This window comes from Sarcophilus harrisii, chromosome 3 (assembly GCF_902635505.1).
Source record: "Sarcophilus harrisii chromosome 3, mSarHar1.11, whole genome shotgun sequence".
Lineage (NCBI taxonomy): Eukaryota > Metazoa > Chordata > Mammalia > Dasyuromorphia > Dasyuridae > Sarcophilus > Sarcophilus harrisii.
In genome coordinates this window covers 343,029,536-343,053,861 of record NC_045428.1, presented here as the reverse complement: position 1 = coordinate 343,053,861, position 24,326 = coordinate 343,029,536, and the positions used below count along the sequence as shown (strand labels likewise).

Genomic DNA, 24,326 nt, shown 5'->3' with positions numbered 1-24,326 from the left:
ATACCATTCTGGCAACCTTCTTTAACACCAGCTATTCCCTTCTCCAACCTCCCATGTGACCTGTACCTAGCATCTTTAAATGGCACAAATTTTCCAAACCATTGGAAGTTTTTGCTACCATCATCTACCAGCTCTTCTTTGAACTTCATTGCATCCCGTTATTCAAATTCTTCATAATTATGTACAGTGGTGAAAGAGACTCAGTACAAGAAAAACAAAGGGAAAGAAACTATTTAGTGTTTCTCAGCATAATTCTTCACGACAGGACTAGTAATACTTTATGTTTAGTCCAGTGCCCAACATATTAATTCTTTATAAATAACATAAAACACAAAATCAAAATACCAAGTTGAAACATGGTGTAAAAAGGAAACTAGAAGCCACTAATGTAACAATTTTTGGCAATTTTAGAATAAGTTGGGGGGGGGAAGAAATCTGAAAGCATGCGAGCAGGCTTTATTGTTCATTCTTGAGCCATCTGGGACCCACAATTGTGAGATCCAAAAAACTCTGTGCAAGTAGAATGAATCTATGTATTTATCTATTATTTGTATGTATGTATGTATGTATGCCAGTTTTCATCATCTTTTAATGGAACCATATCCTTCTACCACATGATCACTCAATAAAAATTAATTGATGATGATTTTGACAGCTCTAGACTGTCAAAATATGTGACCTTGCAGACTTTCAGCAAACACAAAAGCCAGCAGTTATTTGGGTGCACAAAATCCTTATTAAGCAGTGACACATTTAAGTATTTCCCCTAAAGGAACAAAATCTGCAAAGGTTTACATGACTGATGGAAGGGGTAGCAGAAATAACAATAATTTGGCTATTTTTACAATTCACCATTTCCTATTCCCTCTCCTCCAACCTTTGGTGAATAACAAAGCAAAATTAAGTGGTACAAAAACTGCTGTCTAAAAATTAGGGGGATGTCATGATAAATAACTGCATTTTTTAATTTATTAGTATTTGCCAAATTTGTGGAACTACTGCACTTACAAATGTATATTAAAATAACCTGATAGTCTTACAGTATGTCATCCAAGTAGCCACCATTAATTTTTAACATTCCTCTTCCCCATCCAAATCATTTTGTGTCATAATTTAACCTCTGGTCTTAATTGACTGGGCTAGTTCTTTTATATGTAAATGAATGTCCTGAGGCATTTATAGTCAAATATGTGGCAGCTTGCATTATCAACAATTTGGCATTTAGGCTATAGGAATTATTTAAACTCTCTGGGATAATTACCTTTTAAAGGCTACCACGATGTTCACCATTTAGTTTCTAATTAAACATGTTAAATAAAGGGACAGCTTAGAACAGTATTGCTTTGCAGAGCAGTAGATAGCTTCTAATTTTAGAGTTGGAAAGACTTTTAGGGATCATCTAATCAAATGGTGTCAACCTCAAAAAGAAAGGGGAGAGAGACTAAGGTCCATTAATTCGTACATAAATATCTTTTGGTCTCATATTGAGTTATAAAATGCAATGTTATCTGTTTTGTTGTATTTTTATTTATTTTTCTATTTTCCCCAAACATTTTAATCTGTTTGGGGCCTTACTTATGATACCTATGTTCTAGTACAATCCTTCATACTACATGAGTCTCTTTGTGGTGGCAAAGAATTACACAATCATACAAACAAAAGGGAAAAATTAAGAGAAAAAAAGTGGAAAAAGTGAAAATAGTATGCCTTCATCCATATGCAGATTCCATAGTTCTTTCTCTAAATGCCAGCAGCATTTTCCATCATCAGTCTTTTGGAATTATCTTAGATCATTGTATTGCTGGGAAGAACAAAATCTATCAAAGCTGATCATCTACATAAAGTTGCTGTTACTGTGTACAATGTTCTTCTGGGTCTGCTCAGTTCACTCAATATCAGTTCAAATAAGTCTTTCCAGGTTTTTCTGAAATCCACCTATTCATCATTTCTTATAGAGCAATAGTGTTCTATTACATTCATATGCCACAATTGTTCATTCACCAATTGATGGGTATTTCTTAGATTTCCAATTCTTTGCCACCACAAAGAGACTGCTATAAATATTTTGTACATGTGGGTTCTTTCCCATTTTTTATGATCTCTTTGGGATATAGACCTAGTGATGGACTAAAGGGTATGTACAGTTTGATAGACCTTTGGGCATAGTTTCCAATTGCTCTCCAGAATGGTCGAATCACTTCACAATTCCACCAACAATGCATTAGTGTTCCAATATTCCTCTCTCCACTATTTCTCATTTTCCTTTTCTGTCATATTATCTAATCTGATAAGTCTGAGGTAGTACCCTTGGAGTTGTTTTAATTTGCATTTCTCTAATCAGTAGTGACTTAGAGCATTTTTTATATGATTGTAGATGGCTTTAATTTATTCATCTGATAGCTACCTGTTTATAGCCTTTGATCACTTGTCAGTTGGGGAATGGCTTAAATTTTTATAAATTTGACTCAGTTCTCTCTGTATTTTTATAAATAAGACCTTTATCAGAAACAATGTCTATAAAAAATGTTTCACAGCTTTCTACTACCTTTCTAATCTTGGTTACATTGACTTTGTGCAAACCCCTTTAAATTTAATGTAATTTAAATTATTCATATTGCATTTCATAATGTTCTCTACCTCTGCTTAGTAATAAATTCTTCCCTTTTCCAAAGTTCTACTTGGTTTTCTAATTTGCTTATGGTATTACCCTTTATGTCTAAATGATATGCCCATTTCAACCTTATCTTGGTATACAGTATGAAATTTTGTTTATTACCTAGTTTCTACTATACTATTTTCCTGTTTTACCAACAGTTTTTGTGAAATACTGAATTTTGATCCCAGAAGCTAGAATCTTTGGATTTCTCAAACAGTGGATTATTATAGTCATTGACTATTGTGTTTTGTGCATGTATTACATTCCATTATCACCTTGTAAAGATTTCAACAAAGCATTTGACAATCTCCTGGCAGTGTAGTGGTACAGTGGATAAAGTACCAAACCTGGAGACAGAAAAACTCATCTTCCTAAGTTCAAATCTGGCTTCAAATAGTTACTATCTATGTGACCCTGGATAAGTCACAATGCTGTTTGTCTCAATTTCTTCATTTGTAAAATGAACTGGAGAAGAACATGATAAACCACTTCAATATTTTTGCTAAGAAAACCCTCAAGGGGCAGCTAGGTGGTGCAGTGGATAGAGTATCAGCCCTGAATTCAAGAGGACCTGAGTTCTAATCTGATCTATCAGACACAATACTTCCTAGCTGTGTGATCCAGGGCAAGTCACTTAACCCCAATTGTCTCAGGGAAAAAAAAGAAAGAAAACCCTCAATAGCATCTTTAACAATTGAACATAATTAAAACAACAACATAAAGAATTACAGAAGTTATGAAAGTGAATGAAGTTGTTGGAAGATAACAACCATAAAAATAATAGTAACCCTGAGTTAGGGGAGGGGGGATTATGTACATAAACTTTTAAATTTCATCTGAATTAAATTATTTATATTTTCTTAGGTCTAGACAAGCAACAAAACACATTTTGAACACTTTTGTGCACAGTATAAGATTTTACACACCACTGGCATACCCTTTAATCCTCAAGGTCAAGCAATCCTAGAAAGAAGAAACAGAGACATTAAGATACTCCTCCAAAAACAAAAGAAAGGGGGAGCCATGGGTAACCCTAGAAAATTTCCAAATTTAGTTCTCTATACCATTAATTTTTAAATTGTTGATAAAGATGCACTGGCTCCAGCAGACAGTGTCCAGTGTCCAGAAGAGCAGTGTCCAGTGCAAGCAGCTCCACTATCTTTAGATAATCGCCAGGTGATGTGGAGAGATCCAGAAAGTGGTGAATGGAAGGGACCAGATATGTTAAATGCTTGGGGAAGAGGATTTATGTGTATCTCTATAGGAGGAGAAGGAATCAGATGGGTGCCAATGAGCCGTATTCACCTTGACCATCAGAGAGAAACAGAAAAAGAGAAAAACCTCAAAACAAAGGAGAAAATTTAAGAAACATCTGACACAGCAGGAGCATGGCTGACAATAAGACTTTTAAAATAACTTTAAAATCTTCATGAATCATTGGATTTTCTAACACAAGATGAGTCTATTTCAAGTTGTTGAAATGTGCTCCTCTCTGACACCAGTCAATGTTCTCAAGAAAAACTCTATCCAGCTCTAAGAGCTTCCTGTATATACATGATCTCACAAAGGTTAATTCCTCCTTCTGGAGAGAGAGGGATTTTGGGTTATCTCCCAGAGTACTCTCTGGCCCTAAGGGAGGTGTGAATTCGGATATCTCTTTCTAAACCCTGAACTCTCCCAAACGTGTGAACTCCATTGAGTACTTAGATACTTATGAGCTCTCTAAAGGTGTGAACACAAGCATCGTTTCCATCAGTTGTACTTAGTACCTTGTTTCAAGTTCTGGCCCAAAATATCTCCTTCTAAGATCAAATCAATCATATTGAACCATGCTAAATTAGATAATTATTGTCTCTATCAACTCTAATGGCTTAACACTTTGTAAAGATTCCAACACTATATTATTATTATCATCTTGTGGGGGAAGAGAGCTCTAGATCTGAATTTCTATTTGTTTGGCAGTTGCTTGTAAGAAAACTCCTACAAAAAAAGAATAGTTATATATGTATAAGAAATGAAGACAAAGGCCTATAATGGAAGAAGAGGGAATGTCTGGGGGGAGAGTTATAATTTAAAAAGCCTCTGAATGTAGAGGGCCACAGACAGTGTGGGAACTCTGGGTGAGAGATAAGTAAGACCCTTCAGTCCAGAGAGAACTTGCTGACAATGTCTGGTTTAGTTGTCATCTCCCCTTGGGGTGCGTCTCAGCCTTCCTGACTTTAGCACATGTGCAGTGTGTTGTAGTGATATAATTGTACTAAGGTATTTAAAGCTGAGAGAACTTGAAATAAACTAATTCCATGTTTGACTATCCATGTGGGTTCCTGCCTCTTCACTCTTATTCCAAGATCAAGAACTTGAGCTGGTAAAGAGATCCTCCAGGGAGCTAGTGCAGATGGTACATCTGAAGTAATCACATTTCCTAAAGCTTTTCTTACAGGGGTTTCTAATTATCTTTATGATTTGGACAAATCAGTTAATAAGTTCTAATATATAAAATGAAAGTTTTTAACTAGATGGCATCCTAGATCCCTTCTAGCCATTAAGAGTCAAAATGACTACTGTGTATGCTGCAGGGATTCCCAAACAGTGGATTTTATCTTGTTGACACAACTTTAGGATTCTTATAGAATTGAATTACTGAGTAGATAGCTTGGTCTTTCTGAACTCTGATTTTTCCCATTTGCTCTAATAATACTTGGTCTATCTCATAGATATTGTGAAGATGAATTAAGAAAAAGTAGATGGATGTTAGGTGAAATGAGAAGAACTAGGAGATCACTGAAAATGGCAACAGCAAGATTATATGATGATCAATTCTGATGGATGTGGCTCTTCTCAATAATGAGATGATTCAGAACAGTTGCAATGATCTTGTGATGAAGAGAGCCATGGACACCCAGAGAGGACTGTGGGAACTGAATGTGGATCACAATATAGAATTTTCAATTCTTCTGTTGTCATTTGCTTGAATTTTATTTTCTTTATCTTTTTTTCCTTTTTGATCTGCTTTTTCTTGTGCAGCAAGATAATTATATAAATATGTATGCCTATATTGGATTTACATATATTTTCACCATGTTTAACATATATTGGATTGCTTGCCATCTAGGGCAGGGGTTGTGAGGAAGGGGAGAAAAAATTGGAACACAAAGTTTTGCAAGGGTCAGTGTTGAAAAATTATCCTTGCATATGTTTTAAAAATAAAAAGCTTCAATTAAAAAAAAGAAAAAGTAGATGAAAAACATTAAAATTATTTATTAAAATCATTACTATATTATTATTGTCATCTTATGGGGAAGAGAGCTCTGGATCTGAATTTCTATTTGTTTGGCAGTTGCTTGTGAGAAAACTCCTACAAAAAATGAACAGTTATTTATCTATAAGAAATGAAGACAAAATCACAGAGATAGTTCAGTGCAATGAAAAGTGAACTAACTTGCCAAGGTCATACAATCAGTATGTGTCAGGAAAGTCTTGAACTGAGATCTTCTTGGTAATGAGTCCATCTTCCTATCATGAAGTGATATTGCTTCTCTAGCATCTTATTATTATCAACATTAGTTTGTAACCTATAAAACATACAGCAAATCAGAAAGATTTATGAATCTGTACTTACGTCATTTCACCACATCATTTTAAAATGTATATGAATTTCTTAGATTTTTCTATTGGGGTGGAGGATAAAAGATAATTTCTCTATTATTTGCTGTATTAAAATTATTCCTTATCTGGTGTCTGTTACAGGTCTCAACCTAGAATATTCCTAGGATTTAGAAGACTGTAGATGACCAGAGAAACTAATTTAGATTATAAGTGTGGAACCAGAAGATGTATAATCTGATTTGGTCTGCAATGAAAAATGTATCTGTCTCACGTGAGGGTAGTATATTCTTTTCTTGGTATTTCAGTATTGATGTAGTTTTGTCAATGTGGGAGGTTTGCAGCAGAATATTAAGATGGCTACACAGTCCAAAGGGAAGAACTGTAAATAAACATTCAGAGTCAAAAGAGCACTGACATTTGCTTTCAGATGTCTCCTGGCATTTGTCTCTGGAAAACTTCTGCCCTAAAGTTATGAAAGTGAATGAAGCTGTTGGAAGATACCAACCACAAAAACAACTTATGGAATGGAAACATTAAGAAAGATGCCATAGATGGATGGGTTTGAACACCAAAGGGCAGCTAAATTGATAACTTAGGTATACCAAAGAAATTTTTAAAAAATAAAATATTTACATCTCTAAAATCTGGGCTTCATGTTTATTTTCAACTTATAAATGGTACAATTTGCACATTAGTTTTATCACCATAGAGGGATGTAACATAAAGATATAAGGGAAGATTCTGAAGCATATTTTCAAAACTCTCAGTGTTCAGTAAACTTTAAGGACTGTAATGATGGGTTAGCTCCCTCTTCCCTATCCTAGCCTGATTCAGAATTGTAAACTTTAAAGTCCCTGATGTCCCTTCCAGCTCTATCCCTATATTTCTTTCTTTCTTTGTCTCTTTTCCCCTTCCTTCCTTCCTTCCTTCATTTCTATCATATATATGTATGTATGTATACATACACATTATATATTACATACATGCACTTATATGTGGATTGTATCAATAAGAAATTAGTGAATATGAGCATGATTGTCTTTACAAAGAAATAGCTCCATGATTTCAGAGCTATTGGGAAATCTCTATCCCCTAATTATGGTCCAACCATTTAGAAATAACTGAAGTACTTCACCAGTTTTATACCTTCAGTTTAAAGTTTTGTCACCAGTTTAAAAAGAATTATTCTTCTTTATGGGTATAGATTACATATTTTTAGAGAAAAATTCAGATTTATTAGAATAATGTTTTCATGAAGATATCTATGTTAAGACATTGTATTTCTCCCTGGTCTCCACCTTGGCTTCCCAATATTTCTATTGATTTTTCATATTAAAAATTCCCCTTTGTTGCTGGACTTTTGTTGTTGAGCATGATAGATCTATGCAACTATTTTTCTCCTATCCACAACATAGGAAAGCTTTACTTGGAAAAATATAAAGTTGCCCCACCATGTGATGAGCCTCTGCTTTCCTGATGTAGCTCCTTAGCTTTCTAGTATCATACAAACTCCCAGGCTGCCTATAGTCTGGGCATTGTAGACTAAGTGAGAGCCCAACATCAAACTCTGGATTCTATTATCTACACTAGTGTTTTCCAATAGAGAGGAAGGAGGATGGATCCAGAGTACCTAAATGTTACTGTATATATTCTCTAAGCATGCACCATAGTTTTGTAGATGGTTATCAAGAATGTATATAGAGACCTGTGAAGGTTACTTTTCTTCACCTTGCAGACTGAGACTTTTGGCTTGTTTTGCCCGGTGTTACAATTGTTTCCTAGCATGTATAACACCTGTCCAGGCTTCTCTTATTCCCAGATATCCAGACTTTTTTTTTTAATTGGGCTCTTAGTTCCAAATCCCCTGGGATTTCTTACTTCTTTTATATTTATGACTAGTGAAAACGTGAAAACAATATTTAAGCTAAGGCTCAATTTTGTAGGTGTGATTCTAATATATAACACTCAGTTTAGGTTTTAAATAGGTAACTCCAAATTATTGAAGTTAACTAAAGGAGATTTACTTTGTCATAACACAGCAAGGATATGCTGTGAGCTATATTTCATAGGAAGACAGCAATTGATAGAGCTTTCAAGAACCCTGGGTTACTTCCTCATGATAATGGATGTTATCAAAGGAGAATTTCACTGCACATTAAATGTAATCAATGGACAGGAGGAAATAATAGGTCAAATAGTAGAACATAATTAGGAAAAATTCATTGTGTACATATAATAGTACATTTTGATATATTTAAAATTCTCACAATTAGAAGTACTTGCTTTAGGTCTTAATCTATAATTACTTAAGGAACTAATTTTAATAGGTTACACAGTAACACTACACCAGAACCCTTTATACGATGAGCAGGTATTAGTGTCTTTCTAACAGGATAGTCACTGCTCTTGCTTAATTCTTCTCTTGATATGGCTTAATGTCATTAAAATTATTTTATTCCCTTTGAGTTATAAGAGACGAGGAGCTATTCTGTGGAATTTAAAAGCTATCCAGGTGTTTAGATGTCTTAGTCAGTTTCTAACTGCATCCCAGTTTTGTACATAGTAATTAAGTCAAATAAGGAATGTACATGGACACTTGGGAAAGTTACATCACCTTGTAGACTGAGTTTTTTGACTTGCTTTTGCCCAATATTACATATTGATTCCTGTCATTTATATCCCTACCTAGTCTTCTTCTTCCTACTCCCAGATTCCCAGACTTTTTTTTTTTTTTAAATTGGGCTCTTACATAATTTCAAATCCTCTGGACTTTTTCTTTATTAACCCTGTCTCATTTAACAATACTAGAATTTCTGGAAGTATTAGAGTATCATCAGTTATCTTATAAGAGGTGGTCAAAATTAATATAAAAGACATAAAGCTACTCTGATCGTTCTGAAGAATCCTATTCTTGGAAAATGAAATCAAATCTTTTATTTTATATCTGCTTACTAATGCCCTATATAAGAAAACAAAATTATGGGATTCTTGCCAAGATTTTTCCATTGACTTAATGAATGACCTTGAGCAAATAACTTAGAAATCCAAGACCCTGAGGAGTTTCTTGACCTTCTTTGAGAAATTAGGTAATGGTATGATAAAATGATACAAAACTTGGAGTCAAAAAAACCTGAGTTCTCACCTATAAGATGGAAAACAGTTGGATAAGAAAGCAGAATTCAACAACAGGTTGTTTAAACATAAAGATATGTGCACGCATACACACTGTTAAAATAGGGGCTGGAGTAGAATCTATTATGCTTCAGTTGAGGGGTACCAATCATGATCTCAGACAAAGCAAAAGCAAAAATAGAGCTAATTAAAACTGATAAGAAGGGAAAGTACATTTTAATAAAAGGTACCATTGTCAACTACACAGTATTTTTAAAATATAGTATAAATTTCTTAGATAATGACCTCATTTTTCAAATATGTAAGAAATTGAGTTGAATTTATAAAAACAAGAATTACTCTCCAATTGCAAATGGTCAAATGATAGAAACAGGCAGTTTTCAGAAGAAATAAATCAAAGGAATCAATAGTTATTGAAGTGATCATAAATTAGGAAATGACTGAAAAAAATTATGGTATATGATTATGATGGAACACTGTAACTGTAATGTTATAGGAAACAATAGAGGCATGGTTTCAGAATAACCTGGGAAGACTTATATGAACTGATAAAAAGTGAAATGAAGAACTAGGAGATAATTGGACACAGTAACACCAATATTGTATAGCAATATTGCAATAATTACTGATTCTGAAAGACTTAACTTCTTTGAGCAATACAATGATTCAAGACAATTCCAAAAGACTCATTATGAAAAGTCCTATCCATCTCCAAAGAGAGCAAAGATGAACAGTGGAAATTGAAGTGTAGTTTCCTCACTTAAAATTTTTTTCTTGCTTTTTTTGTACGGAATATACATGGAAATGTGTTTTGCAACATTTCACATGCATCACTGGGTAGGCAAGGGTGAAAGTGAATTTAGAATTTAATTGTTAAAATGTTTTTAAAAAGTAATAAACCTAAAAAAAAAAAAAGAAGACCTGATTTCAAGTCCTACTTCATATATGTTTACTAAGTGTGTGATTCTAGACAAATCACTTTACCTCTCTGTACCTCAGTTTCCTCATCAGTAAAATGAAGATAATAATAGCAGCTATCTCACAGTATTGTTTTGAGGATCAAATAATTTAACATATATAAAACATTTTGCAAACCTTAATGTGCAACATAAATGCTAGCTAGTACAATTATTTTATTACTATCTTTTAAAATAAAGGTGGTAGATTATCTCCAGCTTCCTTTCAAATTCTAAAATTCTATGAACTATAGAATTTGCATAATTGCTATGTGTACTTTAGATAATTCACTAAGAATGTAATGTTTATATTCTTATACACAAGCCAAAAATATCTATTATGTGTTAGGGTATTTGGTGAAACTGGGTTTGAAGTTATACAATGTGAGTTTGAATCCCCTCAGTGTGACCTTGGGGAAGGAAGCTACTTAATCTCTCTAGACCTCAGTTTCCTCGTCTATAAAATGAAGGAATCAGATTAGATTGCTTCCAAATTATAGATCTATGGTCTTATCTTCTCTGATCTCATGTATAAACATACATATATGGGTTATACTATGACACTGGGTTCTGTCCCACAATGGGTTAAATAAAAATCAGCAGAAATTTTAGTACAGTGAATTCATCTGAGTTGCACTTCAGTCCATTTCTTATTAATCTCTTGAGTAGTTGGACATATGCAAGGAACAGCAGGGCAGATAATGTGGTTCTCCTTAAAGCAGAGCCTAGAGCAATGAGAAACCATTATCCCCTTCTGGGATTTTCCTTCCAGGCATAATTTTATATAAAGTTATAGCATCTTACCTATCCAGGAAATGTATGGGCTTTTTTCCTCTCTCTCTCTAAACTATCAACCACATGGATAATTTCAATAAATGGTGAATAATAATGAAGTTACAAGGGGCAGTTTCATGTTAGGAAATAGTATTGAGGCCACTTCAGAAAAGACATTGAAGGAGATTGGGCATAGGGAATAAAATAATTTTCAATATTTCAAAATATGCTGTTGAAATCAAAATTAAATGAAGAATTTGGGAAACAAAAAAATAATTCTGAATAACAACAACAATGAGAAATTTTGTTTCAACTCTTTAAAAAGTAGAACTTCACTTTTTAGTTTAGGTCCTATAAATCCAGCACTTTTAAAGCTTCTGTTGAAGATTTATTTCCCTTCTGATCTATTACCTTTGTTTTTCTTCCTACATACACAAAAAGAATGGACTTTGCACACCTTGCTACATTAGAAAGTATAATCTATGTACCACAGTACCTGCTTATCTGTAGTGTTTTATTGATGTGAGAGATTACTTGAAGGCCACATAAAAAGGTTATCATTGATTTCCTTTCTTTTGGATTGCTCAAGGCTGTAGCTCTTGCTTAACTTCCACAAAGAGTTGCTGAACATCTTTTTAGGAAGCCTTGATGTTTTTCTCAACTGGCCCATCTATTTTAACCTAAATTAAGGTTGGCCAGTTGATTTTTTTAAAAGTTCTCAAAATAAGAAGTTTACTGACCAAAAGACTAGTCTTCTCAGATTGCCTTTGTTTAAGACATGCCCACACTTCTTTTTGCACTGCAAATTATGTAGGAAACAATGACTAATCCTGACAAGGCACCCATGTTGCCCCAGGTACCTAGCTTTTCTTAATCTGCTCCAACCTGAGCACACAGTTCAGAGTTAATACATTTGAATGTAGCAAGGTTATCAAATGCATTTCAAAAGCTTTTCTGATAGCTTATATTTTTTTTCTGTATAGTTCATAAATCTGTCAATGGAAGAGAATCAATAAACATGGGTTATAGATAATGGGTTTCAACCAAAGTATTAAAGTTGACAATTCTCTAAAGCAGAAGTTTTAATAACATCTTTATGCATTGTCAAACTCTTTGGAAGTCTGGTGAAACCTATGGAAACCTTTTCAGAATAATGTTTTTCAAAGCAAGTATTATTCTGAAAATGGTTCCATACATGGAATTGGAATGGAAATCAATTATATTGAAAACCAACTATCTGTCTCTGCTTCTCTGTCTTTGTGTGTCTGTCTGAACAGGTAGCTATGTGGCACAGTAGATGGAGTGTTTCCATGAACTTGAGAAGACCTGAATTCAAATCTAACTTCAGAAGTTTATTAGCTGTGTGATCCTGGGCTAGTAATTTAACCTTCACTTGTTCCTTTTGCCTCATTTGCAAATTGGAGATACTAATATCACCTCCCTCCCAGAGTGGCAAGGATCAAATAACATATATGTATATGTATATGTGCATGTATATATTTACATATATATAGAAATGTGTGTGTATGTATGCATACATATATATGGGTGTATATATATATATGTGTGTGTATATATATATATACACACACATATATATATATATATATGCTTACATATATTTCTACAATTAAATTAATGGTTCTCAAGTTAAGATTTCTTCAAAAGGGCAATGGAGAGATACTTGTTTGTCACATGAAGGCTGCAAATACCTTAGAAATCAGCAATTACACAGGCTATAAAAGATGCTATTAAACAAATGTACAATGGGGGGAAATTAAAGATGGAATCACTCAGACATTCAATCAAATATTTATTAAGTGGCTTTACTTAAGGATAAGTAAACATTTAATGTGTGACAGGTACTGGACATAAAGATAGCTCTTACATACATGCTCAGGCAACAACAGTGGGGAATGTGGAAAGAATGTCCATTTGTTTTATAGTTAGTCATACAATACATAGAAAACACAAAAGAGGTTCTCAGGATGTTGGTTGGATTCTGTGGAAATTTGTGAATGAACATAGATTAGAATCATGTAAATCTGGATGGGTTGTTATCTATTGGAGAAATCACATAATCATTGTATGTCCAAAAATGCTACTGTGAGGAGATCACAGATCACCAGAGATTTCAGAATGTTTTCTTTTTTATACTTTCCATAAGAACCCCCAAAAACAAAAATAAAAAAACACATCACATTTGATTTTAAGTAGTCACCAAGGAAAAGAAATCTAATTTGAAATAACTTGAGTTCCTGTGGGGTATTTCTAATGCATCAAATTCATACCTTGGGGCGAATTAAGTTACAGCTCAAAGTGACCCAAAAGGTCATTCATATCACACCTGGAGGAATTCGTGCTATTAATATAGTGTTTAATTTCAGTCAGGTTCAAATCTCTTGCAGTTAGTTGTTTCTCATGTTCTTTGTAAGTGGTGTATGTTAGCTCCTAGATACAACTCTAAGGGACCAGTGCAATAGACAAATATTCCTTATTCCAGCTAGCTTAAGAGCATCTGGCTAAATGTACATCAGGAATTCAATTAACTTTGTATTAAGAGGTCAATTAAATTGGCCTTTGTATGGATTGTTTTTAATTACTTTTCCTTGTAATCTTTTTCCCCCTTGTCTAAGCACCAGTGAAACTGTGATATGATATTCATAGTGTCTGTTTGGTCTACGTAACTTATATGCAGAACACATAGGAAATGCCAGACCTGGTTATAATAAACTAATTAGACAATTAGTAGCTGTGAATTCTCTTGACCCAAGGAGTCAATCATCAGCAATGGATTATTTTTGGCCACAAGCTTTTGGAAAATTTCCCACCTGGCAATATTCTTTGTTCTTTGTTCCTTGAATTTTCTTGAGTCCAAGTGGCACTTCAGTTGCATTTTGCTTTCTGGGATATGAGTCAGAATTCTCTGGCTTTCTTGTGGCTATATGCTAAGCCATTTTTCTGTCAAAGAAAAGCCATTCCATTCCATAAAGGACTAGTGATGATATTTTAGTGGTAATGTGGTCTAACAACACATAGCACTAGGTAGTATATATTTACAAGATTCAAGCTAGGAATATGAGATAAATATCTGGATAAAATGTGAAAATGAATTAATAATCTAGATATGATGCAACATCATCAATCAACACATATTTATTGAGAAAATACTATCTTTAAGATATCTAGATATTTGAAAATAGTCAGATAACTGACCATTTTTAAAACCTTCTAACATTCAGTATGAAGCTGATTGTTAGGACACACACACATGTTCATATGACACACACATGCATATGTATAAATAGAAAGAGAGACAGAACAAAGAGAGGGAGAAAGGGAGAGAGAGACATAGAAAGAGAGGGAGAGACACAGAGATAGAGTCAGAGAAGGGGGGGAAGAAAGAAGGGGAGAGGAGCAGGAAAGCAGAGATGAGGAAGGAAAAGGAAAGGGAGAAGGAGGGGAAAGAGAGGAGAGAGAGAGAGAGAGAGAGAGAGAGAGAGAGAGAGAGAGAGAGAGAGAGAGAGAGAGAAACACTTTGTTCCCAGATCTAGACTCATCAGAGAAGAGGAAGAAAGTGTTGATTTGTTCCAAGAATTTTACATTTAAGACATTAAACAAATACCACATGAAACAACTATGAGAGCTGTGAGTCAGTGACTAAGTGAAATTTCTTTCAGGAGATATATTTAAAGAAAGGGTATAAACTGTTATTTTTTGGGATTGATTAGTGTGTAATTTTGGAATGATGACAAGTAATGCCTGAGATGGCTTCTTAGAATGACTTCTAGTTCTATGATCATTGGAAAAATTGTAAAAATATAGTCTTGGTTTATATCCATGTATAGATTTGGATAATAAAATTATATCTACTACTATATCACATAAGTGATATGAATACTAGCACAAAAGTTTATAATTTGTCTCAAATGTTTTATAATTGAAACAGTAGTATTATTAATAGTACTAATGATAAAACATTGTTGTATTAAGTACCTATGATTTTGCCAATATGAGAATTATTTCTGTTTACAACAGATTAAATAACAACTCATTTCTATTTTATAGGCTCAGAGACTGAATTAAGTTTCTAGGAGGTTAAATGACCTGCCTATAGTATCACAGGTAGGGTTTGAACTCCAAGTCCAGTACTCTATTATTTCAAATTTATTTGGAATTACATTAATGTAGTTAACAATGGTCTTAATTTCTCTTGTATGTTTGTCTGTCTCTCTGTCTATCTATCAATCTGTTTTATCTTTAGTATATGGAACTTTTCTTGGTAATGAAACTCTTTATCAACACAAATAAACAACTATTCTTAGAAAGTCATCCTGGCTACTGAGACTTTAAGTAACTTGTCAAAGGTGGCAGGACTAAAACCCAGAGTTTTTGGTCCTGAGACTAGACCTGCATCCACTATGTCCAGCTGACTCATCATATCATCACCATCATTATCATCAAGAATAAGAGTATAAGACAATAATAATTCAATTTGTCTAATGAGGGAAAAGAAAAGGAATTACTATGGCATTGACATTTCTATTGAATATAAATGTTTCTTTGCAGAAAATAGACAAATCATAAAACACAAATCTTTATTCATACCTGCGCCACCACCTATGCTTAGAATGTTAATTTCGGAATTTGTGTCTCCAATCCTGGAAATAAAAGATATATGTTTTAAAATGGGTGCTAGGTGCTATGGACAATGTGATTAGAAAAGTTACTTGTAGCAAAAAAAAAAAATCACACACACACACACACACACACACACACACACACACAAAGAAGATGGAATAAAATCTCTACAACTGTGAGGTAAAAAAAAAAAAAAAAACAAGCAAAACTCCAAAACCCTTTGATGTTTCCTCCAGTAAGTAAGTTGTACAAATATTACAGATGGTCTTAAAAGCATTTTTTTTTCTCTTTTCCATTTCTGAATCCTTCCAAGATACCTTGGGATTTACTGGCTAGATTTCTTTCTTAAGGACTAAGTCTTAAACCAAAACCAATCTGATTCTAATTCATCACCAACAGGTACTAGGCTGAGATCCCTCTGATCATTGTTTGTTTGGTTTGGTTATTGATTGACTCAGATTGAATGTAAATAGCATTCTGGTTTGGCCTGAAATTCTGAGGGTCTTCCCCTCCCAGATTTATTTCTTGATTTATTTATTTAGATTTTTTTTATTACATGAAAGAGGAAATTGTTTGCCTCAGTTGCTACCTTTTCTTAATTACTGAATGGGCATGGCCTCCATCAAACTGCGACCTGTTAAAGACCTTAGCTTAAAAAGGCCAAGGTCTCCCATTATACCCAGGGCCATTTCCAGTAGTCTTGATCCAAATCTGGCACTGGACCCAGATGGCTCTGGAGGGACATGTGAGGTAGATGACCTTGCCCAGCCCTCCCTCATCTAAATCGAATTCCTAAATTCAATTCACTTGCACATCACGGGCATTACCTCCCTGATCTCAAGGTCCTCTCCCAGAAGGAAGGACAAACAAGAACAAAAACAACAGTTACAAACAACAAGAAGTGCCTCTGGGTAAAGCACTTTCCTAACTTATAAGGACCTCAGCCCTTCTTCTCAGGGAAGATTGTACATCTTTGACTCTAAGAAGAATTTGGAGAGGTACCAGTAGTAACAGGACAAGACTGAATGACCTCTAAGTCTCTTTCAGAAATGCTATCTTAAGATTTTCCTTTCTGATTTTGGCAAAGTCCCTTTGTCTCTTGATGTCAGGTTCCTCAACTGCAAACTGAGAGAATAGGACAGAAGATTCTGCGTGGATATGGGAAAGCTGAACTAATCAGAGGGAAGAAAGTAGCAACCTCCTGGTTCATAGGACCTAAGATCAGGAAATTGTGAATAACATCTCATAATTTCTATTAAGTTTAAATATATATATATATATATATATATGTATATACATATATATGTATGTATGTATGTATATATGAAGTAAGATCATTCAACAAGATCTTTTACAGGTTGCTTTCCTTTATTCAAAATCTACTTCAAACTTCTGTTCCAAGGAAAATTCCAGTATACCTCTGTTTTATATCACCTGGTATTGCTTTTGAAAATTCTTTCTTCCTTCCTTCCTTCCTTCCTTCCTTCCTTCCTTCCTCCCTCCTTCCCTCCCTCTTCCTTCCTTCCTTCTTTTCTTCCTTCCTTCCTTCCTTCCTTCCTTCCTTCCTTCCTTCCTTCCTTCCTTCCTTCCTCCTCCCTCCCTCCTCCCTCCCTCCTCCCTCCCTCCCTCTTTCTTTCTTTCTTTCTTTCTTTCTTTCTTTTCTTTCTTTCTTTCTTTCTTTCTTTCTTTCTTTCTTTCTTTCTTTCTTTCTTTCTTTTCTTTCTTTCTTTCCTTTCTCTCTTCCTTCCTCCTTCCTTTGTTTCTTTCTTCCTTTCTCCACCCCATACTTCCACTGTGTATATCCAATTAGAATGTATATCTAATGAATAAGGCACTTTTATTTCCTTTGTATGAATAATAATAGCCCCACTGCAAATTCTAAGGACTCAATAAAATTACTGAATGATTGGTTGACTAGTAAGAAAATAAGCATCTGGTATTTCCAATCAGTAAATCATCAGATTGTCAACAATATCAGACCTTATCCCATATCATGTAGTATTCTATATTTCCCACCTGTATGAGCTTGGGCAAAATACTTTACCTCTCTGAGCCTCAGTTTCCTTGCAAGTTAAATAAATGGGTTTGAATAGATAACCTGGAAGGTCCCTTTCAGCTCTAGGTTTATATTTGTATTGTGTATCTTATATGTAATATGTTCTATAATACTTCCATAAATCTTTTTGGGAATCTGTTTTATAGTGGAGATTCCTTTCTTGTTATGACTTGTTAGACTAGATATGAACAAAAGTTCCTTCCATCTCTCAAATTCTATGATTCCATAATACCTCAAACTCTATCTTTTTCTTAGATATGGATACTGCCTCTACTAACATAGATTACCACCCTTCTACAACTTAATAGATGGTCTTAAAGAGCTAAAAATTCATCATTTTAGGCCTAATGTATAGGTAAATTCAGTTAATTTTCATTAGACTGATGCTATGACAACAGATCTACAGCCTGTCACCTAGTGTCTTAACTGAAGCTTTTCTACCATAGAAAGGCTTGTCCAAATTCATGCTCTGCTGGCATAACCTTCCAGAGCCCAGGCTCACTTACATATCTGGTAAAATATCAGAGTGAAACTTTAGTATTCTATCACAAGAAAACAAAATGCCATTTTTACACTGAACTCCTAGGGCACAATTATTTTGTCCCCAGAAATAGAAAACAGGAAACAGTTGGGAAAGGAATAGGAGATCCTATTAAAATTCAAGCCAAGGACTCTCTTGTCTGCTATTGTCAGACAGACAGGCCCAATGACAAAATTCAAGAGAAACTGGAGTGAAAACCAGGGGAGACAGAATTTAGGGACTTAGTGCAGATAAAGATAGGATCTCAGGCTCACCCATTTCCATGTCTTTTTCCTGGACCCAACCCAACACTTCGGTTAATTTATTGAAATCCACATCCTCAAGGCAGGAGATTTGATTATCTTTAAAGAGTAGGATCTAGTCCTCTCATAACCCTTATCAGCTCACACAAATTGAACACATTCATCAAAAAAAAGAAAAAAAAAAAGAATCTCATGGGTTGTAGGGGAGCAAGTCTGTTTCACTGATAATGGGGAAACTCTCCTTTTAAAGGGTCTTTCAACTAATACCAGCCTGAAAAAGATACACCGTAATGATTTTTCTTTTGGTAAATGATAAGCGAAGTGATAATCATAATAATACGTAAGGAAACACTTTTAAATGGATATTACTAAGGCTAAGGGCCATCCAGTTTTTTCCATCTAAATGCTATTTAGTGATTGTTTAAATTTCAGGCTAATCCAGAAAATATAAATGGAGGAAACCCTATCTAGTACCTAAGAATAACATGAATGATTTTTGCTCAGTAGAAACAGAACTGAACAAGTACAAACACCAGGAGAGTGAAAAATGATGTCCAGTGGAGTTGGGGTTGAGAAACAGTATTGACAGAGGGGGAAAAAAAAGAAGGAAGGAAGGAGGGAAGGAAGGAAGGAAGGAAGGAAGGAAGGAAGGAAGGAAGGAAGGAAGGAAGGAAGGAAGGAAGGAAGAAAGGAAGGAAGGAAGGAAGGAAGGAAGGGAAAAAGGGAGGAAGGAAGGAAGGAAAAAAGGGAGGGAGAAAAGGAAGGAAGGAAGGGAAAGAGGGAGGGAAGGAAGGAAGAAGGGAAGGAGGGAGAGAGTGAAGGAGGAAAAGGGAGGGAAAGAGGAAAAGAGAAAGGAATGTAAATATCTGACTTTAAAAGCTTTTTTATCTTTTGTATTCGCTATCTGGAAATGGTTAACCATAGCTTATCTACTAGAGGCTCGAAAGGCTTCTACTGCAACCTGGGCCATGGGATGGAATGTCTAAATGAAAGGTTGTACCGAAGCCTTTTGGTTGGGGGAGGGGCGGGAAGGGAGGTAGGAAACACGGAGGGATGGGGAGAGAAAGAGAAGCTCGGAAGGAAGAGAAGCTCTCTCCCTCGCCACTACATGCCCAGCCTCGGTTCCTCCCTCAGCATGCACTGATCACTTGCACGGACTGTGGTTTCCCAGGGGTCCGTCCTTCTGCAGAAAGCGTCTGTCTTTTGTTACCTTGCTATAATGCCTGGCAGCTTCTCCTCTATGAAATTCTGCATGCACTGGTGCTCCGTGGAATTAGCCAGAAACCGGCGAAAAGCTTCAACGTATCTGCCATGATCAGAAAGCAAGCTCCTCATGGAAGATGCCATGTTTGGTTTTTGAGAAAGGCAGAAGGGGAAGGGAAGTTTCTTTCTCTTCCCGCCACCCGCTCCTCCTCCAGGCATCCACCCTTTTCCCAGCCCCCAGTCCAGAACTGAGACTTGTGGGGAGCAGGTCACCAGTTCCTGACTCTGGAGCGGGACTCATTAGCATATAAAATGCCCCGCGGGACTTGTTACTGAGACTTTAACCCCTGCTGATTTGTTATTTTAGGGAAAGAGGAAAAGGTAGTTAAATCAGGCAGTAAATCCCAGTACTGAAAGTTTTGTTTCAAACCTCAGGAGGCTTTTTTTTTGCCAGACCTATAAAAATCAAAATTCCTTTGGCTTCATTTCCTGTTTCTCCTGTGGCTGTCCCAGGAAAGTCAGTTCCAAACAGAAAAGCTAAATGTCTGAAAAAGCCAAAGAAACCTCAAATTTAGGAATGCATTGGCCATCATAAATACAAAATCATACACTAAAAGCAGAACGGATGGATTGATTGTCTTTCTCCAAACGTTTGGAGGAAAATACTGGTTTTTTTTCCCCAATTCTTTAGATGGGAAAAGGTTCAACAAGTGACATTTTAATGTTAATTTGACCTGTAGAAAAAATGATATTATATAAAAAATGTGGAACTCAAGTCATATTTCTGCTCATACCAGACTAGTCTTGGAAAGCAGGAAGAAATGAAGTCATAGCTATAATTTTTTTTTTTTTTTTTTTTTTTGCACAGGGAAGACATACTTGGTAGGGGAATGTCCGGGAAGCATAACACCAAGATATGAGGAATGGACAGATAGTTCAGCAAACCAGCTGTAGAAGTACCTACACCATGAGAAGGGGAGGCAGATGCCTCATTTTGTGTGTGTTAGGGTTAGTAGTAATACTGACTTAAGGCCACTGCTAAAATCCAGATGAATAATGTTGCAGAACAGGGAGCTCACCCCAGCATGGCAAAAGATTTTAAGTATTATCAGGACCTTATAAATTTGTCATTTTGGGAAATAAACCCACTTGCCTCATTCTAGATAAGCTTAGATAAAATGATACCATGAACTGTTGGAAAAAAGGAGACTGGCAAGGGAGGTTGGAGGAAGTAGGTATTGCCAGTAAATCCCAGCCCTAACGAGATGTTCTGGTTTCAGACTGGCTAAGTGCTAGCCTGCCTATGGTATACTTTGTTTATCCATATCTTAATTAATTTATTCAATCAACTGGCATTTATTATGCTGAATTAAGTCTGATGAGACAGAGAAAAACAAAACAAAACACCCCTTAAAGCTATATTGATTAAATATTCTGCTCTTTTCTTTCAAATATTTGAAACAATATAAGTTCCATTTCTCCAAGATAAAAATGCTATAGTTGTTTTTTTTTTTTTTTTTTTTTTTATATTCCCCATGGTTGATAATAGTATCCTATATATTTTCTAGCTTGTTGATATCTAGAAGTAGTATCACCAAGACATCTTGATAATGGGCTATTGTGATTTTTGATCAGTACACTGTTTCTATTAATGGAATGTAAGATTTTCATTAAAATTTTTAGAAAGCTACATTCACATACTACAAAGGACTATATATAGAATCATAGATTTAGAAGTGGAAAAGTTACCTAATCCAACCTCCTCATTTAATACATAAATAATAAAAGTGAACTGACTTGCTTAAGATCATGCAAAAATAAGTAGCAGACTCAAACTTAGAGCTGAAATGGACTCATCTATTTAGAATTTGCGGACATCTAATATCCTGGGTTTCCCCCTGCTGTGATTGGCTGTTAAGCTTGTAACTTTCATCTTCTCTTTGTTCAGATGACTCTTTTCACCACTGGACAGAATTTTCTATTTATCACTATTAAATTTCATATTGTTAGTTTCTTCTTACTAATCCAGATCTTCTAGAATTTTGCTACTGTCATTCCATATATCTGAAAATTACATTTCTGTTATTTATGTTATTCTGTGCTTTATATAACCTTCATGTAGACAGTATGACATGATGGATAGATAGTTGTGGAGAAAGGTATATAAGTACTGCCCCTAATGTGTTAATTGTTTGATCTAGGCCAAGTATATTCACTTCTTTGTCTAAGATTACAAGTTACAGATGCCTTACTATACTGCATTAATATAGGGAGTATCTTTAACAGGAGTTCCCCATATTAATGAAATCATAAATACATCCAATCCCCTCAAAAAAATAAAAGAAGAAAAAGTATGGAATCATAAATCAAATCATTTCAGAACTGAAGAACTTCTGAGGCTGTCTATTCAACCCTTCTTGTTTGATTGAGCTAAAGTGACTGCTCCAATGTCACACAGCATTAATCAGCAAAATTAATATTTGTACCTAGGTCATCTGTCTCCAAATTCAGTGTTTTATCCAAGTTACTGACCAAAAAAAAAAAAGTACCACAGGAGACCTCTCTAGATTGACATCAATTCATTAACCAATATACATTGAGTAAGGTTGTACAAAGAATTAAATTGACCTAGGTATATTATCATAAGGCCCACATTTCTTAATTCTATCAAAAAGAACCTCATGAGAGTCTCTGTCAAATAGTGTGCAGAAATCAAGCACATCTGTGGTATTCCTTATCTGTTAGTTAGTTCATTAAAAAAAAAGAAATGAGGTTAGTTTGGCATGACTTGGTCTTAGTAAAACATTTCCTTCTCTAAGTTCTCACAAATCATCCATTTAATATTTAATTCTAGAATTTTTTTAAGGGCTCAGTGTCAAGCTTACTATGTTTTAATTTCTGGAATTAATCTCCAAAATTATTTTTAAAACACTGGACATTTGCCTCTATAACAAATGTACTCTGTTCACTTCCTCCTTCAGAGATAAGCCTGCTGTATCTCATCAGAGTTCTAGAGTAATCTGAGAGGTTAGAGTGTCTCTGCTCTTCCACTGCCATCTTTTGAATGTGTACTCACACTATCTGTATTATCCCTTTTGTTAGGAGGGATTAACATTCTAGCTCTATTTAACCACTTAACATGGTATATTTTTTGCAAAGAAATATTTATTTCAAAATTATAAAGTAAAGGACAAACATTCATCCAACACTTCAGAGCATACTCTCCCTATACTATCTTGTCTGAACAGAAAATCTCAAATTTAGCTTAGTTCCTACATAGCAGTGGTTCCATCAAGTTCATATCTAAAAGCAGCAAAAATCCTGGATGAATCCTTCCAGTGAGTTGAGATTCCAAAGGCCACTTCCCCCAAATCATTCTTTTCGTTTTCCCAGGCATTAATGCTAGGCTGACTGAAACACTAGTCTGGGTTATAATTCCTGGATTCTTGTGACTTGCTTTCCCAGACAAGTTGGTGATTCCATTTCCTATACCTAGAACACAAAAGAATAAACAAAGGATTTCTGTTTCTTAGGGTTCATATGGTATTTCAGGAAGGGAAATGCCCAGGGTCCTTCCCTTTACTGCATTGTATCTCACTTCAGTTATTGTGAGTTACTCCAAAGGCAAATGAACCAGACACCTAGAGAAGACTCGGGCCCTTTAGAAGATGTTAATAAGTAATTGTAAGATATACAACCCATCAAAAGGCTTATCCTGAGCATGTAGGCAGCTAACTGGAATCAGTCACAGAAAGTACTACCAGAAGTCCCAAAGGTACTACCATTACGTGTCACTGTGATTCTACAGAAGCAGTTGCCTAACATCTTCCTCTTGGAGGATTCTATTTAATGTTTTCCATATTGAAAGATATCATTTGAGCAAGCTGATGGAGTCTGTGCACATGCTAGGTCCTTCATTACATCTCTATTCAATCTTCTGACACTTTTCTTCTTATCTTATAAGTATGTTCAAAGATCATTGACATTGGGTCCACAATCACAACTATAAGTATCTTCAGGGGCCTTATATATGAAATGACATCATAGTTCAATGGAAAGAACTGCCTTGGTTCAAATTCCTGCTCCATAATTTACTACCCATGGGTCCTTGAACAAGTTACAAGTTACTTCATCTCTCTGGGCTTTAGTTTCTTCATCTGTAAAATAAGATTTTACTCTTATCCATATTGAAGTTGACCTTATTCTCAATCTTGCTCTCATCCACCATATTTAATCTGTCAATTCTATCTTCATAATATCTCTTATATACAATTCCTTTTCTCTTGTGAAGTTAGTCCATTGTGGTTCAGACTCTCATCACCTAATGCATGGACTAAAGAAAAGCTTTCTGGTTACTCTCCTTGCCTCAAGTCTTTCCCCACTCCAATCCATTATATATTCAACTAAAACCAAATTGATCTTTCTAAAATGCAGGTCTGACCACATTACCTGCCTAATAATTATACTTCACTTATTCACTATTATCTCCAGAATCAAAAATAAAATGTTCTCCTTAACT

The 24,326-nt window shown here is 35.0% G+C and overlaps 1 protein-coding gene across 1 annotated transcript in view; it reads right to left on the bottom strand.

Annotated features, from left to right (window-relative positions):
• The window catches only part of HNMT (histamine N-methyltransferase), a 52,579-nt gene extending 32,473 nt beyond the window's left edge, over nucleotides 1–20,106 (bottom strand). Inside the window, exons 1-2 of the mRNA XM_031960026.1 lie at nucleotides 19,815–20,106; nucleotides 15,733–15,785 (exon numbers count right to left, since the gene is read on the bottom strand). Coding sequence (XP_031815886.1) covers nucleotides 15,733–15,785; nucleotides 19,815–20,026 — 265 coding nt within the window. The 5' untranslated portion in view covers nucleotides 20,027–20,106. The remainder of the gene's footprint in view (nucleotides 1–15,732; nucleotides 15,786–19,814) is intronic.
• Nucleotides 20,107–24,326: the final 4,220 nt, after the last annotated feature.